This window comes from Podarcis liolepis (assembly GCF_965112155.1).
Source record: "Podarcis liolepis genome assembly, chromosome: 15".
Classification (NCBI taxonomy): domain Eukaryota; kingdom Metazoa; phylum Chordata; class Lepidosauria; order Squamata; family Lacertidae; genus Podarcis; species Podarcis liolepis.
This window is the reverse complement of record NC_139566.1, coordinates 8,744,374-8,762,310: the sequence shown is the minus strand read 5'-3', so window position 1 is coordinate 8,762,310 and position 17,937 is coordinate 8,744,374. Positions and strand designations below refer to the sequence as shown.

Here is a 17,937-nt window from a genome sequence, read left to right as displayed (position 1 = left end):
GACTTGACATCTTTCTGCAGGGCCTGCAAGGCAGAGCTGTTCCACCAGGCCTTTGGCCAAGGCGCAGCCTGACCCCCTTCCTCCTGTCATCCTCATAGAACTCTAGCCCAATGGTTGCCATTAATCTGATTTGAACTGATTTTATAATGAAATGATTTTAGACTGTTGTTAGCCGCTCTGAGCCCGGTTTCAGCTGGGGAGGGCGGGATATAAATAAATTATTATTATTATTATTATTATTATTATTATTATTATTATCCATTCTTGGTTTGGCAAATTCAGAAGTGCAATCACCTTATAGCTACACAGAGGTCACGATTCGGGATGCATTGCAATGATCGTTGCAAATCTCTGTGTGTGGCCTTTCAGCTAGATGCGCTCTTCTCTATGCAAACAACATGGTGTGCTCCAGCATCTTTTTTTTTTTAGTACGGATGATCATTGAATTGTAGAGTTGGAAGGGACCCTGAGAATCATCTATTCCAATCCCCTGCAATGCAGGGATATGCGGCAGTCCCATAAGGCGATCGAACCTGCAGTCTTAGCGTTATCAGCGCCATGTTCTAACCCAGGGGTAGTCAACCTTTTTCCACCTACCGCCCACTAATGCATCTTTCTTGATGGTAAAATTTCCTTACCGCCCACCAGTGCTCGGTGGAAGGAGGATTCAGCTTGTGCCGTCAAACCCCCTACTGCCCACCTAGAGTCCTGAAATGCCCACTAGTGAGAGGTAGGGACCAGGTTGACAAACCCTGTTGTAACCAACTGAGCTATCTGGAACGACTCAATTTGTGATTCCTTTGACGTTCCATTGTACATAACTGAATGTGCACGCCGTTCTCTTGGAACCAAAGCACTTTATGTCTTTAATGCTCCTAAACGCTTAGCTCGGGAGCATACGGGACAACAACTCCTCGCTGTTTTCCCCTCGCACCTTCTCCAGAGGGACCCTAGGAGCCTGTCCTCAGTGGCCAACTCACCTTCCTTCACTGATTGACTCCAATTGGCAGAAAGGGTCGGGACATCTTCTCAGTGGCTAAAATGCTCCCTTTTCATGCTGATTGGGCAGATATAGGACACCGAAGACAGGGACGATGTTGCAGAAATAGTAACAGGTCTTTGACACCCACCCACACCGCAACCCTGGATCCCTACTGCACTGGGCACCAGCCACAAATGGTAATAGCTGTCAGGGACTGGGCAGAGAAGAAGAGTTTGGTTTGGTATCCCGCTTTATCACTACCCTAAGGCGTCTCAAAGCGGCTAACATTCTCCTTTCCCTTCCTCCCCCACAACAAATACTCTGTGAGGTGAGTGGGGCTGAGAGACTTCAAAGAAGTGTGACTAGCCCAAGGTCACCCAGCAGCTGCATGTGGAGGAGCAGGGAATCGAACCCAGTTCACCAGATTATGAGTCCACTGCTCTTAACCACTGCACCACACTGGCTCCAGAGGAGGAATGGCAGAGACCGCCTCCCCATCCTGACCCTTCCAGGGAAGAGGAAGAGGAAAGACAGTACAGATTTACAACAGGGGTTTGAGGGAGGTCGCAGTTCAGAGGCAGATGAGGGGAAAAGCTGGGGAATCACGAGAGAGCCAGAACAACGCATTGTCATTAGAAAGCATCCCAGACCCTCCATCTCCTAGAATCTGGCGATCCGTAAAGGTAGGAGAGCATACAAATCAGTATGGCTAACCTGATTCAAAAACACCCACCCACTCCACTCACACACGAAAACAAAGTTCACCACAGCCAGTCACAAACAAGCAACCACACCCTAGGCCCACGGTTCTCAACCTGTGGGTCCCCAGATGTTGTTGGGCTACAACTCCCATCATCCCTGACCACTGGTCATGCTGGCTAGGAATGATGGGAGTTGTAGCCCAACAACATCTGGGGACCCACAGGTTGAGAAACACTGCCCTAGGCCAACCCCAACCTCTCTCACCACCAAAGGAATGCAAGTGAATAGCAAACAGAACCTGCACAAGCGACGCTGACACAAAACCCCACACATACATTAAGTAAAATAGAAACATCGCCACCCGACCCCACCCCTACCCACCATGACCCCCTCCACCTCTTCCTCCCTTTTTCTTCCTAATGTAACCCTAATGTCTCAATAAATGAAACTGACTGAGGGGGACTGTAGCTTCAGCTCCCTGGTGTCTCCAGGATCCAGTGGTTGTGGGAAGACGCCCTGCAGGGCTGCTGCAGGTCAGAGTAGTCAACACAGAACTATGTGGAAAATATAACTTGAAAAAAGAGACATTGCACATACTTTTGTAAACCAAGAAATCCTTAATAATAATAATAATAATAATAATAATAATAATAATAAGTAGGAGAGCAAAGAGCTCAAAAACAGAGGGCACGTAGCGGCACCCGTAGAGTAGGTTATGATGATGATGAATGACGACGTGGGAGAGACAGGGTGGCGATTCACTTGGGACAATACCATTATCCAAGAGGCTGGGTTCCAAAGCCTCTCTCTGTAAAGATTGAAATAAAAAAGGACTGTAAGAAACTTTCCCTTGTCTTTATAATTCCCGGGCAACCAGATGGGAGCCGCTGACAGCTTCCTGACAATAGCATGGGACTGAGAGAGACCCCCAGGTACGGGAGATGCTGTGTCCCTGCTTCTCTCCATCTGGGTGGGAAAGACAGTCACTCACCTTTCCCCCCGTCTACTCAGTCCCTGCAGCAGTGGGATTTTTCACCAAGATCCTCAACAACAGTGCCGTCCACGTCTTTTGGGAGCTGCCTGCCAAGCCGGGCCGAATCGAAGGCTTCAAGCTCTACCTCCGAAAGCTGCCCAGCGCCCACTACGAGGGCCCAGAGCTCTTATCCGGCATGGCCAACTCTTTCACGTTCAGCAACTTGGGTGAGTCTCCTCCTGGGCCTCCTGCGAGAGGGACTGTAGACATCAGCTCCCTGGTGTCTCCAGGATCCAGTGGTTGTGGGAAGACGCACTGCAGAGCTGCTGCCGGTCAGAGTAGACAACACAGAACTACTGTGTTTATCGCTGTATAGGACGCTTTTTTCGCCCTCCAAAAATTAAGGGGAAATGTGTGTGCGTCCTGTGGAGCGAATGCAGGCTCCTTGGCTTCAGCGATAGCAACGCGAAGCCTCCGAAGCGCAGGGGGAGAGCTCCCCCTCACTCCTTGGCTTTGCGTTGCTTTCGCACTCCGGGGGCTTCAGGCAGCTATCTGCAAGCCTTCGGAGCGCAGCAGGAGTTGCACACCGATCCCTCTTGCTCTTCAGGCTTCACTTCGCTGGAGAGGTGCTGCACAGTTTTCCCTCTCTGCGCAGCGCCCTTTCAGTGAAGCGGGAGGAGAAATGGAAGGGGCTGAAGGGGCGCTGAGCAGAGAGGGGGAGAATTTTTTTTCTTGTTCTCCCCCTCCTATGGTCCGGTGTGTCCTATAGAGCGAAAAATACGGTATGTGGACTCATAGTCTGTTCTGGTCTGAGGCAGATTCCTTGCCACATGATGGAGAAATTGCCCCCTACCCCTCAGCTTCCCCCGCTAGCTAGCCCTCGAATTCTCCATCAATGCTGCCCCCTAGTGTTGGCTTCCGTAAACCTGACCTCCACTCCCCTCGCCTTTCCAAACTCTCTCCCTCAGAACCATCTGCCATGTACGAGATCAAACTCCAGGCATTCAACGGGAATGGCGATGGGAACAGCAGTGTGCGGTTTGTCTCCCTCAAGGAGAACTCTGAGAGGCTGGGTAAGGACCAGAAACACACACACACACACACACACACACGCTTCTGCGATGGGGGATAAATTCAATTCTGTTCGCATTTAAAGGCAAATGTACCTAATTTACATTTACCGAAACAATTCACAAACTGGAATGGGGCCATCCTTCAAAATTCATACTTCTCTACAAAAATGCATACACTAGTGAAAATAACAGGAAAAAGTGCATAAGTCCATAAGGAAAAACTGCTTTGCAAAAATGTCGATAATTAGGCGAAATTACAAAGGTGTGTCTATTGGGAGAAATTCACACTAAAATGAATTTTCATTAATGAATTTTCATGAGGATTCTTCTAAACACAGACTTATACACACTAGAGTGGCCAAAATTGTGGAAACTTTTGGGATTTCCTAGGTCTGATGTCTCATAACATGTCTTTTGTCAGTTTTAAGCAAATCCGCCCCTTCTGGTTATTTAGCTGTAACTTTAGGTAGAACAATTCAATCCAGTTTATTGTGTTTTATCTTCTGCATTACATTATCTTTCTATCGATACATGGTATTTATGCTATTGTTTTATGGTGTCGTTCTAAAAAAGACTGGTGTTCTGAACCACCAAAACTTATAATTGCAACATTTCCTAAAGGTTTCCACAATTTTGGCCTCTAGTGCATATATACATAAACATACGGATGTGATAAATTCATGTGAACAGAACTGAATCTTTGGAAAAACAAGAAATGAAGAGAAACAGAAACCCTCTTGCCTCTCCATCTCTGCGACCTCCATCCCCTAACGACTGTGCTTTGTCCCACAGATGCCAACTCAATGTGCCAGTGTGGGCAGGACGGGGAGAGCTCCCTTGCTGGCATCGTGGTTGGCGTCCACATTGGCATGGCGTGCATTATATTCTGTGTCCTCTTCCTGATGTTTGGCTACCGCAAGAGGTGAGGATGTGGAGGCTGCTCTGTACGAACCCACTTGGACCTCCCAGCATCCCCTAATTTCCCTAGACACCCAAATACAGTGGTGCCTCGCAAGACAAAATTAATCCGTTCCGCGAGTCTCTTCGTCTTGCGGTTTTTTCGTCTTGCGAAGCACGGCTATTAGCGGCTTAGTGGCTATTAACGGCTTAGCGGCTATTAATGGCTTAGCGGCTATTAACGGCTTAGCGGCTATTAGCGGCTATTAACGGCTTAGCGGCTTTAAGAAAAAGGAAACAAACTCGCAAGAACTCGCAAGACGTTTCGTCTTGCAAAGCAAGCCCATAGGGAAATTCGTCTTGCAGAACGACTCAAAAAACAGAAAACTCTTTCGTCTTGCGCGTTTTTCGTCTTGCGAGGCATTTGTCTTGTGAGGTACCACTGTATAGCAGCGGGGGGTTTTTTTTGGGGGGGGAGGAGAACCTTATCCACCCAAAGAGCCCCCTTCCCACACAATCTTCCAAGGGGTACACCACAGGAAAAGTCCTCAGTGGTGCCATGTCACCTGCTGAACTTTCGATCCTAACCCACAGTTGCCCATGTTTTTTCACCCAGGGCCCTCTGCAAAACTCACAGTACAGTCATACCTTGGAAGTCGGACGGTATCCATTCCGGAAGTCCGTTTGACTTCCAAAACATTCAGAAACCCAAGCGCGACTTCTGATTGGCTGCAGGAAGCTCCTGCAGCCAATCGGAAGCCTCGCCGGGCATTCGGGTTCCAAAATTAGTTCTCAAATCGGAACAGTCGCTTCTGGGTTTGCGGCGTTCGAGAGCCAAAACGTTTGAGAACTAAGCTGTTCGAAAACCAAGGTACGACCGCAGTTCCTTCCTAGAGGTACATCATATGCCCTAACACTTCTCTTTTTATGTCCCAGTGGATCTTCCTGAAATTCCTGCCACCACCTCCCTCTAGGCCCTAACTATATACATAAATATATTGCAGCCATGATGGGTAGAGTCAGTGTGGTATCATGATTAGGGTGTTGGGATAGGACCTGGGAGCCCAAGGTGCACAAATCAGCCATGAAGCTTGCTAGATGAGCTTAGGCTGGTCCCACTGCCTCTCCTCCTAACCAGCGGCGTAGCGTGAGTTGTCAGCACCCGGGGCAACGCAAGTAATTTGCGCCCCCTAACCCGGGGGAAGGCAAGTAATTTGCGCCCCCCAACCCCTAACCTGCGAGTTGCCGCGCAAACAACGCTGCTTGCCCGGAGGAGGATGGAGGCAGAAGCAGCCGCCGCCTGTGGCTGGGCCGAGGGGATGGCGGTGGCGGCAGGGTGCAGAGGCTGCCCGTGCCCGGCCAGGCGTCGGTGGCGGCGTCGGCGCTGCTGCAGCGGCTGCTCCTCCTGCGAGCAGTGAGCGGAGCGCAGCCACAGCGACGGCGGGGGGCGCGCGCGCTAGGGCGCAAGGCTGGCGGTGGCAGCGGGGAGCCCGGCGGAGGAAGGAACTTGTCCCTTCCCTCTGGACTCGCGCCCCCCCAGATGTTGCGCCTGGTGCGGTTGGCACCCCTGGCACCCCCCACGCTACGCCACTGCTCCTAACCGACTTCAACAAGGTTGTTGTAAGGATAATATGGAGAGGGGGGAGAGAACCATGTCCTTGGAGGAAAGACAGGATATAAACACAAAAGTAATAGTTTCCTGAAATGTTTATTCCAAGTGTCCCCTCCCAGTCTCCTTAACTATAACTACCATGTATATGTGACTCATATGATTGCTTCTAACTTTTGTGACCCTGATGTTACATATGTTTCTTGTAATATATATATTTTTTAACTTTAAGAGATGATGTTATGCTATTATACCGTGATATCCTAGTTTAAAATGTATTACAGTCAAACCTCGGTTCCTGAACAGCTCCGTTATGGAATGTTTCAGCTCCCGAACGATGAAAACCCGGAAGTAAATGTTCTGGTTTTCAAATTTTTTCAGAAGCTGAATGTCCAACACTGTTTCGGCTGAGTGCAGGAAGCTCTTGGAACCAATCGGAAGCTGCACCTCGGTTGTCGAACATTTCAGAAGCCGAATGGGTTTCCGGAACAGATTCTGTTCAACAACCAAGGTTTGACTGTGCAGTGGTACCTCTGGTGGCGAATGGGATCCGTTCCGGAGGCCCGTTCGCAACGTGAAAAGCCCGCAACCTGAAGCGCCGTATCTGTGCAGGTGTGCAGCATGATTTGGCGCTTGTGCACATGCGTGAAGCGCAAGTTAGCGCTACTGCACATGCACAAGCGGTGAAACCCGGAAGTAACCCTTTCTGGTACTTCCGGGTCACAACCTGAAAAAACGTAACATCAAGCAAACGTAGCATGAGATATGACAGTACTAGGGGCTGTTACCCCCTGCTCACGGAAATGCAGTGTGATGCTTACAATAATATTATATAGAAAGATAAAATATACAGGCTTAATTTTAAAATAAACTAAGAACAAAATATCATCATCATCATCCTGGGCAGATTTCCTAAGTACCATTTAAGAAATGTTTCAGGAAAGAACCCCTTCTCTCTACGTCTTCCCTCTACAGCCTGTTCTGTAAGAAAGGGACCCAAGAAAGCTGGGCCATCCCACAGGGAACAGAACCGGTGCAGACCACCACGCGGGAGCCTCCCCGGAACCAGCGGAAGCTGGAGGGTGGGGCAAAACCCTCAGAGATGGTGGAACTGGTTACCCAGGTGAGGAGGGATGTGTGTGTGTGTATGCCTGCTTTTAGCTTAGCAGCTGTCCCAGGAAGAACCAAGGTGCCCCAGGAGGAAGGGCCACAGCAGCAGCCCTGCTGATTACATGGGTGAAGATGTAAATCACTGTGATATCGCTTCAGTCAGAGTCTCCTTCAGTGAAACCCAGGAGCTGTTAATGGTGTTGAGAGTTGCTATTCCCCTCCTGGAACGACAATTCCCAGAGTGTTTTAGCAATCGATCCCTCTTCCTGGGAAACTCCGGGAGCTGAAGGCAGAGGGCCTTCTCGGTGGTGGTGCCCGCCCTGCGGAACACCCTCCCATCAGATGTCAAGGAAATAAACAACTATCTGACTTTTAGAAGACATCTGGAGGCAACCCTGTTTAGGGAAGTTTTTAGTGTTTGATGTTTTATCGTGTTTTTAATATTCTGTTGGGAGCCGCCCAGAGTGGCTGAGGAAACTCAGCCAGATGGGCGGGATATGAGTAATAATAATAATAATAATAATAATAATAATAATAATAATAATTGCTCTGGGAGGGGAATAGCAGCTGTCAGCACCATGAACAAACTACAGCTCCCAGGATTCTTCAGAATTTCCCCGAAAGTGTTATAATAGTTTTTAAAAATGCACAGTGTGAATAAGGCCTTAATTCCATCGTATTTTCTCTCCGGAGCTTATACTCGGAGGGTCAGACGGGGACCAGGGGAGATGGCCAGCAGGGTCTGATATATTTGCAGGGCACCCTGGGAGTGAGGAACAAAGCTTGTGGGCCAAAAGGCAGCGTCCGAAAGGGCAATGTGGTTAACCTGCCTTCCTTTCTCCTCACAGAACCCCCCATCCTCCGATGGACTCACCGCCCATGACACTCCCCACTTTGAAGTGACCGTCGAGCGCTGCCCTCCTTCACAGCCCAGTGGTTAAGCCAATGCCCGGTGGGAACGGAGTAGGGGGAGGCCCCTCGACCGAGCCCGGTGGCAGCTCTGTTGAGGCAGGGCCTTCCCCTGCCCCCAATTTCCCACCACCCATCCAGGATTCCAACCGCAAACCTCCAAAGAATCTACCTCACCTCCGCTGGACGGCCAGCCCCATAGCGGTCCAGCCGCCACCTGAGCCCTACTCCCACCCCAGTTCTCCCGAATGATCTATTTTTGATACAAATACCAAAACTACCTCAACCTGCCAGCCACCCTCTGGCCGCTTAAACCCCACCCACCCCTTGCCAAAAGGGAGAAGGGGTAGTGGCAGAGAGGTGGGGCGACAGGGAGCAGCTGTCCACGGCAACCGGAAGGTTCCGGAACTTGAGGCAGCCATCTTGAGGGAAAGCCAGGAAGCAGGGGGGGAAAGAGACAACTCCTTCCCGCTCTCATTCTTGGCTGCCTCAAGAATGGATGTGGACGCTGATGTCCCCCTGCCCAAATTGTGTCGAAGCCAAACCCCCTACGAATTACCGGGGCTTTGGGGAGGTTGAGGCTCCAAAATTACTCCCTAATGAGTCATGTGGTCCGTTCGGGGTGGGGCGAGGACCGTCCCTTTCTGACACCTCCCACCCACGGTGCCTGGGCGCTCGGCACCAGCATACCAAATATCGCCAAACCAAAAGTGGGAGCAGCAGCAGCGGACCCCCTCCTCTCCCAAATACCCACCTCCGTCCTCTGTCATGAGAGGGTCAATGGGGTGGGCGGGGGGGGGAACGCTTCACCCAAAGCCTCACATTCCTTTCCCCCTTTTCCATAGCTCCTCTTGCTGCTTCCTACAGAGTGTCTTTTTTTTGATATATATATATATTATATATATGACGTCTCTATCCAAATATTTTTTAAGATGATACACAAAAGTTTGCTGAACTGCTTTCCAAAGATGTAGAGCTTTAACCGTGTGTGAGGACAGAGCCTTAGCATTTGACGCTTCTCAGAAGAGGGAGGATGGCGGCCTACGAAGCGTAGGGGGCCGCTGTTAGCCCTCTGGAAACAGCCGCGGCAGCTGGGACCTCCGGCCCGACAGCCGTGGGGCTCTTCAGTTGTAAGGGGGAACGTATTTATTGACAGAACCAAAATGTCCCACCCAGATTCTGGCTGTGGGCGGACTCCATCCAAGATTTGGTTGGAGGCTCAATGACGTAGCTCTCCAAATTACTCCCAAACCAGAATTACCTCCAGAACCTCCCTTAGAGCTAAAGAGCCTTGACCGTGAGGCCCACATAGTGTGTCCACCTCAGGGGACCAGACACTATGGTTACACCAGCGCCTTCCTCCTTTTCTTCTTTTCCTTCCTTTCCTGGCCTCTTTCTCTTTTCTCGGACACCAAAGCCGGCATATCAGGATGCGGTGGAAGCTTAGCTCCATCCTCCTCAGGCGGCTTTTTTAAAAAAACGGACGGGGTTTTAACTCGAACTGGAAGCTCGGCCATGAAGTTCACAGCCACAAAAGTCCAGCACATCTCCCCTCTTCTCCTTTTTATTGTTTGGAGTGGACTAAGCTCAGCATTCCTTTGGCTGCCAAAGAGAAAAGAATTGCTACCCTTAATAAGTACACAAATGCTACTCCTGCTCAGAGCATACCGGTTGAAGTTAACGGGCATAACCGGTTCAGAGCCAATGGGTTTACCCTGAGTAGGGAAGTCTTAGCCTAAGTGTTAAACATTTAGGGGCAGAAACCTGGAAACTGCATGTACAGAACTTGATTGCCAATGAGTCGGTGGCTTGATTGATAACACTGAACTATTGACCAATTGGTATCAGGGTCTCTGAAAGCCAGCACACTTGACATTGTGTCTCAGACCTTGGTGGCCTCCACTCGTAAACCACCGAAGCTTTCATCTTGCCTTAAAGGTAATGGGACCCCTGACCATTAGGTCCAGTCGTGGCCGACTCTGGGGTTGCGGCGCTCATCTCACTTTATTGGCCGAGGGAGCCGGCGTACAGCTTCGGTTATGTGGCCAGCATGACTAAGCTGCTTCTGGCGAACCAGAGCAGCGCATGGAAACGCCATTTACCTTCCCGCTGGAGTGGTACCTATTTATCTACTTGCACTTTGACGTGCTTTCAAACTGCTAGGTTGGCAGGAGCAGGGACCGAGCAATGGGAGCTCACCCCGTTGCGGGGATTCGAACCGCCGACCTTCTGATCGGCAAGCCCTAGGCTCTGTGGTTTAACCCACAGCGCCACCCGCGTCCCTTCCTCATCTTGCCTTCGGGCCACCCCAAAGCACTCTCCAAATTCTGCCAGCTCACAACTTTAGCCTTGGCTTCAACTGCTGCCTTTGCTCCAGCAGGGTGATATTCTTGACGCCCAAAGAGGACAACCACCCCACCTCTTCTCCAAGCAGCTCAAGGTGGCAAACATGGTTCTCCTCCCCTACCCATTTTGTCCTCACAACAAGCCTGCGGGGTAGGTTAAGCTGAGAGAGATTGGTTGGCCCACTCAAGATTCATGGCTGAGCAGGAATCCTGGTTTCGTGGGTCCTAGACCAAACACCTTAGCCACTCGGACTACGAGGTGGACGTACGTGGTCTAGATCAGTGTTTCCCAAACGTTTTTGGGCAACGGCACACCTGTTTACTGAAAAAAAATCTCGCGGCACACCACCATTAAAGCCCCGCCCCGTGACGTCAGCGCGCAGCGTCACGCCGGGAGGGACGCACAAAAGTGAAAGTTTTTTCCCTCGGCAGCTCCTCTCAGCTGCGCTCAATCCGCCTCGGAGCGCAGGAGCGATGCCTCTCTCTGGCTCTCCCTCCGCGCAGACTGAGGGAGGGAGGGAGGGGCGCGTGTGACCCATCTCTGCTGGGAGACCAAACCCAGCGAGGCAGAGTCGCGCGGAGGCGCCCAGGCAGCGCTGCCGGCTGCGAGGAGGAGCGCCAGGCAGCAGCAGGAGGCGCGGCCTCTCCTCGCCGCCACCGCCCCGCCTCTCGCCGCCCGACTCGCCCGCCTCCCTCCAGGCATCTCGCGGCACACCAGCCGATGTCTCACGGCACACTCGTGTGCCGCGGAACACCGGTTGGGAAACACTGGTCTAGATGATCCACGAGGTGGACGTACGTGGTCTAGATGATCCCAGCAAAAGCCCCCTAAGCTTTGTCCGTGTGAACATGGCTTCACAGTGCCCAGGCTGGTGTCTTTTCCATCTGTCCTTTCCTTCTCTTCCTGATTTTGATTGTCAGCTCTTTCACAACAAAGAAAAGCACAGTCGGCCAGCGTTAGACTGTATGGGAGAGAGAGCGCACGTCCGAGCGACCTCAAAATTTGCCTCGCGCAGGTGTGATTCTCTCTGTGTGCTTGCGGAAAAACGAAACCCTGTCGACCCAAAGTTTTGTGTATGAGAGGAAAAGAAAAAAAAGTACTGTTAGGTAGACGTTTCCTAAAGCTTTGCTGACCCCCTCTTCCCCATTTTTCACCCTAGTTCCTTCTCTAGGAATCATAACCAAAATATCCCCCTTACTTTTCCCTCTTCCCTTTTCCCCTACCCAAAAAAAAATATGAAAAAAAATTAATAATACTCAACCTTTTTCTTTTGGATTATTTTTAGTGCTTTACGCAAAAATGATCTCTTTTCCTAGTTGATGAGAGTTGAGATTTCCCCACCTCCCTTTGATAGACGAGTGTCTCCCAGATAGCAGAGACACACACAGTGGTTCTATGGAATCGCCAGAGGCCGACAGGAAACCGGGAGCTTTCCAACGGCACCCCACTTCCTGCCAAAATTAACTGCCCAATTAAAACGGGCCCAACCCAGAGTCTGTTGTTCCTCCTTTATTTCTTTTGGTTTTTACATATCCACCGTGACCCACCTCGATTCAAGCATAACCAAAGGGGCTTTTCAAAACCGTTGCAGCTGATCTTCAAAGATGCCCACTGGTCACGTGGGAACACGTTTACTATATAGCTTTAAGAAACCACTCGAGCGACTCCACTCGCGTCTCTGTGGCTGGCGGGGGGCTGAATCTGCCCCCCTTTTGTTTTCATTTCACATTATCCCAACCTTAAGCTCATTTTGTGTCGGTTTGTTCTTTCTTTATTTTTTTAAGATGCCTGCATTAAGATCTGTAGATATTCTACCAGCAGGCAAAAACCGTATAGAGGAAAATGCAGCCAATAGGCTTCTTATTTTGGAAGCGACTTCCCCAAATATAACAATGAACTCTGGGATTTTGCTTTCGCAAACACACACATCCTTGTGTGCAGAATTTGGAAGGCGAGCTGCGTTTCAGTTTGTGTTCTGGTTCGGGAATCGCGGATCGGGTCGGTCCGTGTTAAAATGCCAACTGAACTCATTTCTCTGAGCTCGTTTCCTCAAATGCAGCTCATCTTAATGGCCACTGGCCAGCTCTGGAGATCTATTAATGTTATCCGAGGTCTGGTAAGAAGCTACAAGGCCACCCAAGTGGCGGCCAATCCCACTTCTAAGAAATCTCCACCCGTCCCAGAAGCCATGCCCCCTTTCAGGGTTGGCGCCCGCCACCCTCGTTTGCAGGAAGCCACATTCATTAAAATATCTTCTTACAAGGACTGAGTCGTCCTCACCAAAGATGCCCACTTTTTAATTGAGATGTCAGAAGTAGCTGCCCAACCCAAGTCTTTGAGATGCTCGTTTCAGGAAACATTGAACAGAAGTCTTCTTCCACCACCTGCCTGATGTCCCAAGGTAGAATATTCAGTCCATAAGCTTTGCATACCACTGGCTCCTCTACAATCTTTCCACTGCTACCCTTGACAGTTCCTTCATCTGCAGATCCAGTCTTACAACTTCATAGACTCATAGAATCATAGAGTTGGAAGAGACCACAAGGGCCATCGAGTCCAACCCCCTGCCAAGCAGGAAACACCATCAGAGCACTCCTGACATATGATTGTCAAGCCTCTGCTTAAAGACCTCCAAAGGAGGAGACTCCACCACACTCCTTGGCAGCAAATTCCACTGTCAAACAGCTCTTACTGTCAGGAAGTTCTTCCTAATGTTTAGGTGGAATCTTCTTTCTTGTAGTTTGGATCCATTGCTCCGTGTCCGCTTATCTGGAGCAGCAGAAAACAACCTTTCTCCCTCCTCTATGTGACATCCTTTTATATATTTGAACATGGCTATCATATCACCCCTTAACCTCCTCTTCTTATCCATTCATTGCCAGTGGCAGCACTGAATGACAGATCTCTGTCCTATTTCAACTTATCTCCTTAAGAACCTTTTTGGAAAATATTTAACTTCCCCTGGGTGGGGAATCTGCATCCCTCCAGACATTGCTGGACTACAACTCCCATCAGTCCTAGGGCTAGGGCTGATGGGAGTTGGGAGTCCAATGACATATGGAGGATCCCCTCTCGCCCACCCAAGTTTCCCCAGGCTTAAGCATGCAGAAATGTTCCTTAGTGGATCTTCTGTTTGCAGCCTGATCCTGCAGATGTTTTCCCTCTCGGATGCAAGTCCTACATTTCAATGCAATTCTCAAATACATGTGCAGAGCAAGGTTTCCCAAACTTGGGTCTCCAGCTGTTTTTTGGACTACAACTCCCATCATCCCTGACCGCTGGTCCTGCTAGTTAGGGATGATGGGAGTTGTAGTCCAAAAACAGCTGGGGACTGAAGTTTGGGAAACCCTGGTGTAGAGGATGAAAATCACAGCATTCCCTTTTCACCATCACCTTCCTTTCCCCCCATTGCCCAGTTACTGCTTGGTTTCTGAGTTTCTCAGTGTGTTCATATATATGATTCAGTAATCATAAACCTAGTGGCGGTTTTCCCCTTCAAAATTTGCTTTAATTAAGAGCTGTGAAGCTGTGATGAATTCATCACTACTCTGGCATATTTGTTCACACATGAGGCTCCTCCTATCACAAAGTCCACAATGCTCCCCGTGCTTGTAAAGTTAAGACACCAAACTACTGCTTCTTACAGGAGGTAACACAAGAAACACTTTAGTTAAGCACAAAACATGTCCCATATTGAGAAACCCACATATCCAGCACCACCCAATCCCAGCTCACTTTACACTATGGACAAGCCACTTTCCAAACTATTTTAACTTTCAAAACAAGCCACCTCTTGAAGAATTGTTCAAGCATCACCTTTTTGCACCTATTTAAAATATGGGAATGTTTGATCCATTGGCTCATAACACAACTTTAAAATTACATCCCACTCCGCAACCTTGCAGCACAATTTTGGCCAAATATAAATGTGAAAAAATAACTTAAGCTTTCACACAGCTTTATTGACCAGGGCTGTCCAACAGGTCAGTCGCAATCTACCGGTGTGGGCTGTCCCTGGTCGATCCTGGTCGATCTTGTGATCTCCAGCGATCACCCCCTCCCCCCAAAAAAAGCTCAACAACTCTGATCAATCCAATGGGTATTGAATTTGTTTTGGGTTTATGGTATATGGAGTTTATTTATAGTGGGAGTAGATCACAGTCTCTTGAGAGCTGGACACCCCTGTTACAGACTACAAAATCCATGATGCTGGGTTTGACATAGCTTTAAAGACTACGAAACCCATGACACAGCTCTGATGCAGGAACAGAGGAAGCTGACTTATACCAAGTCACTCCTAATAAACACACACACACACACACAAACAAACAAACCTACAACACCCAAAACTTCCGCTGAAGTGAAAACCACCAGAGACTTAAATAATTGGGAAAGCAGTGGAGAATGGAGGCAAGTAAGATTACCAGATGTTCCCGTTTCCCAGGGACAGACCCCGGATTTACAAATCAGTCTATCATGTCCACTATCATTCCAACTGAAGTTGAAAAGTGTCCCCGGATTCACTGAAAAAAGTCTGGTAACCTTAGAGGCAAGGTGACATAGGGATCCAAGGAAATCCCATTTCTGGCAACAGATTTGCCAGGGAAATCTTGAACTTCGGCAGAGCTTGACCAACAGAAGTAGTAAGAATTTTTCTCCAGTGGCTTTTGCACATTCGGCATAGATGCACAATGGAGGAGACTGACGTTAGTCAAGGGTAATCTAAGCGGCACAAACCGAAACACAGGAGAAAATAAATATTTAACTTCACGCATGAGAGACTAGTACTGATATTTCCAATATACAGTGAAATATTCACTGAAGTAAGTTTTAGAAGACAACAACAACTTCTTCTATTGCTTTAAGCCAGCTTTCCACAACCTGACACTTTCTGGGTGTTGTTGGACTCAAACTCCCATCACCTGCAGCCAGCGTGACCAACTGTCAGGGATGATGGGTTTTGTAGTCCAGGAACATCTGGAGGGTACGAGGTTGGGAAAGACCATTTTAAATGTTTCCAAGTGTGAGGTCAACTACCTCTGAATGTGAACCAACAGGGCAATGTGCCACAGCTTCATCAAGCACAAATGTACAGGAAGCTTAACTCTGAGAATGCACATTATGAAATCCACACATGTTAGGAACAAGGCCAACTTTAAAAAAAAACAAAACTGAACTTATTTCTGAGCAAGCTATCAGCTAATCTGGATTTGCTGATAACCTTGAGGACTAGTGAGCTGTCTGCCAACAAATTTGTTCAGTTATGCCAGTAAATGCACAATGCCAGGCTCAAACAGCAAACACAAACACCTGAGATAACTCTTTTATCTCTTTGAAAAACATCCTTCAAATTACCCACAACACAGATGTGCACAAATCTGTTTTGCAGGAATTACACAGCCAATGAAATTTATATTCCGAATCAAAGAGGTTTAAAATATCTCCATGTGACATAATGTCACTAGGTATGCTGAGTTCCGAGTGTATTTTCACAAAATACTTTTTCCATATGGACATAGACATAGAAAAACTTCTTCAGGAATGGATCTTGCCTGATCTCCCCATTTTATCATGGGAAATCTTGTACCCCAAAGGTCTTGCAGCAAGAAATATACAATACTTGCTTGCAACTAAACGAGCTTTTCAAGAAGCACTGCCTTTAGCTTATAAAAAATAACCTGTTCACATCGAAAGTTTCTTTACAAAAACCCTTCTTTCTTTTCTCCAGTGCCCTGGGATCTAAAAGTGCTCCCCTAACAAACACAGAGTGGTGGCAAAATCAGATATAAGGAACCCTCCAGTAAATATCGGCCCACAGAGCTTCATGCAAACAAATTAGACCCAGATCTGGGACATGTTGGGCTCTGTGGAACTGATGAATTCCATTCTGTAAGCAAGTCAGCATACACTGCCTGATGTCAGAGGACAAAACACCTTTTTTCAAAACCTGTTTGTTATAAGCCAAGTCAAAAGCCTCCTTTGGCTCGTTTCAGAATTCTGTGGATACCAGCCATAATCCGTTATCAGGGGTATCACATGATTAAAGACCATGAACACATGAATCGACCAATTAAATCTAACCCTAACGCCCTCCCCAAACCTGTTTTGTTTTTTCTAAGGTGATACATGTACTACAACAGCATGCACTGTCCAGTAAGAGGCACCTGCCCTTAATCTTCCCCACGCAGGAAGGAATCCCTCTTCTCGTATCTTCTTGGAAGAAGCATCCGTCCTTCTTGCTCATGCAGGAAGGAATCCGCTTTTCAATGTCATCTCAGAAGAGGTATTCCAACCTTTCAGTTCACAGATGAAGGTATTCTACTCCTAGCATGCTTTCAGATCAGGCATCCTTTCTTGGTCCTCTTCCCACACCATCCTCCTTCCTCTTTCTCAAGCTGGATTAACCGATTAACCAGCTGAAAAACGGCTGCCCTAATATATATCTGAACATCTACTATAAATAGGTCCTTTCTCTTGTGAAAATCTGGAGGGTTGGAGCGAAGACAACCCATTTCTAGAGCTTCCCTCCAGATAGAACATTATTTCTCCAACAACTAACCATCCCACCTTCTCCCCACTCTGTTCTACTTCAGGCTGGCAAATAAATGTTGCCTTTTTTAAAAAATGTCATTTACGAAAAAAGTGGTAGCCACTTTGGATTGCAAAGTCTTACCTGTTTACATATAAAATGTTACCCATTTATCACTTTTTTTTTAAAAAAAAGTCAGGTTTTGTCCTGTTTTAAAGGTTCCATGCCTGGCTGAGAATCTGGCTCACCATAGGTGACTAGTTGACCTTGCTTAACTTAAACCAAATTCCCAGTGCTATGACATATTAAAAATTAACATTCTTGTCACGCTCTTCTTCTGCCTTGTTGGGTAACTCCAAGTCCCACCAACTTTGATGACAGACCGTGCTTGGCTGTGGTCCAGAAAATCTGGAGGGCACCAGGTTGAGGAAGTGTAGTCTATGACGTTAGGTCACCATCCAGCACAGACACTTCGGACCCAAAATTCAACAGCTCCCAGAACACGAACCCATTTTAAAAGCAACCCATACGCATTCATCACGGTGGATATTTTGAGCTGAAGGAGTACACCCAGCCAGGAGCTTTTAACATCCTAAAAAACATCCCTTGTTTTGAAAAGTTTAACACACCCCAAAGACATATCCGTGAGATATTTGTTGGGTTGGCAACAGCACTCTTTAGTTTTGAAGCCTGACCTCTGTTTCCGACGAACCACTGTGACTACGCCCATCTTTGTAAAGGGGGGGGAAATGGCTAGTTACCAATGAGACAAGAAAATGCTTTTGAACCTAAAATTTGTTACGGAAA

At 48.3% G+C, this 17,937-nt stretch overlaps 1 protein-coding gene across 1 annotated transcript in view; it reads left to right on the top strand.

Moving 5' to 3' along the window:
• Window positions 1–9,450, top strand: part of LOC310693845 (immunoglobulin superfamily DCC subclass member 3-like) — a gene marked incomplete at its 5' end in the record, with an annotated part of 33,722 nt that extends 24,272 nt beyond the window's left edge. Inside the window, 6 exon segments of the mRNA XM_083476231.1 lie at window positions 2,617–2,620; window positions 2,623–2,884; window positions 3,626–3,730; window positions 4,523–4,652; window positions 7,212–7,359; window positions 8,195–9,450. Of these exon segments, the coding sequence (XP_083332357.1) occupies window positions 2,617–2,620; window positions 2,623–2,884; window positions 3,626–3,730; window positions 4,523–4,652; window positions 7,212–7,359; window positions 8,195–8,287 (742 nt within the window).
• Window positions 9,451–17,937: the final 8,487 nt, after the last annotated feature.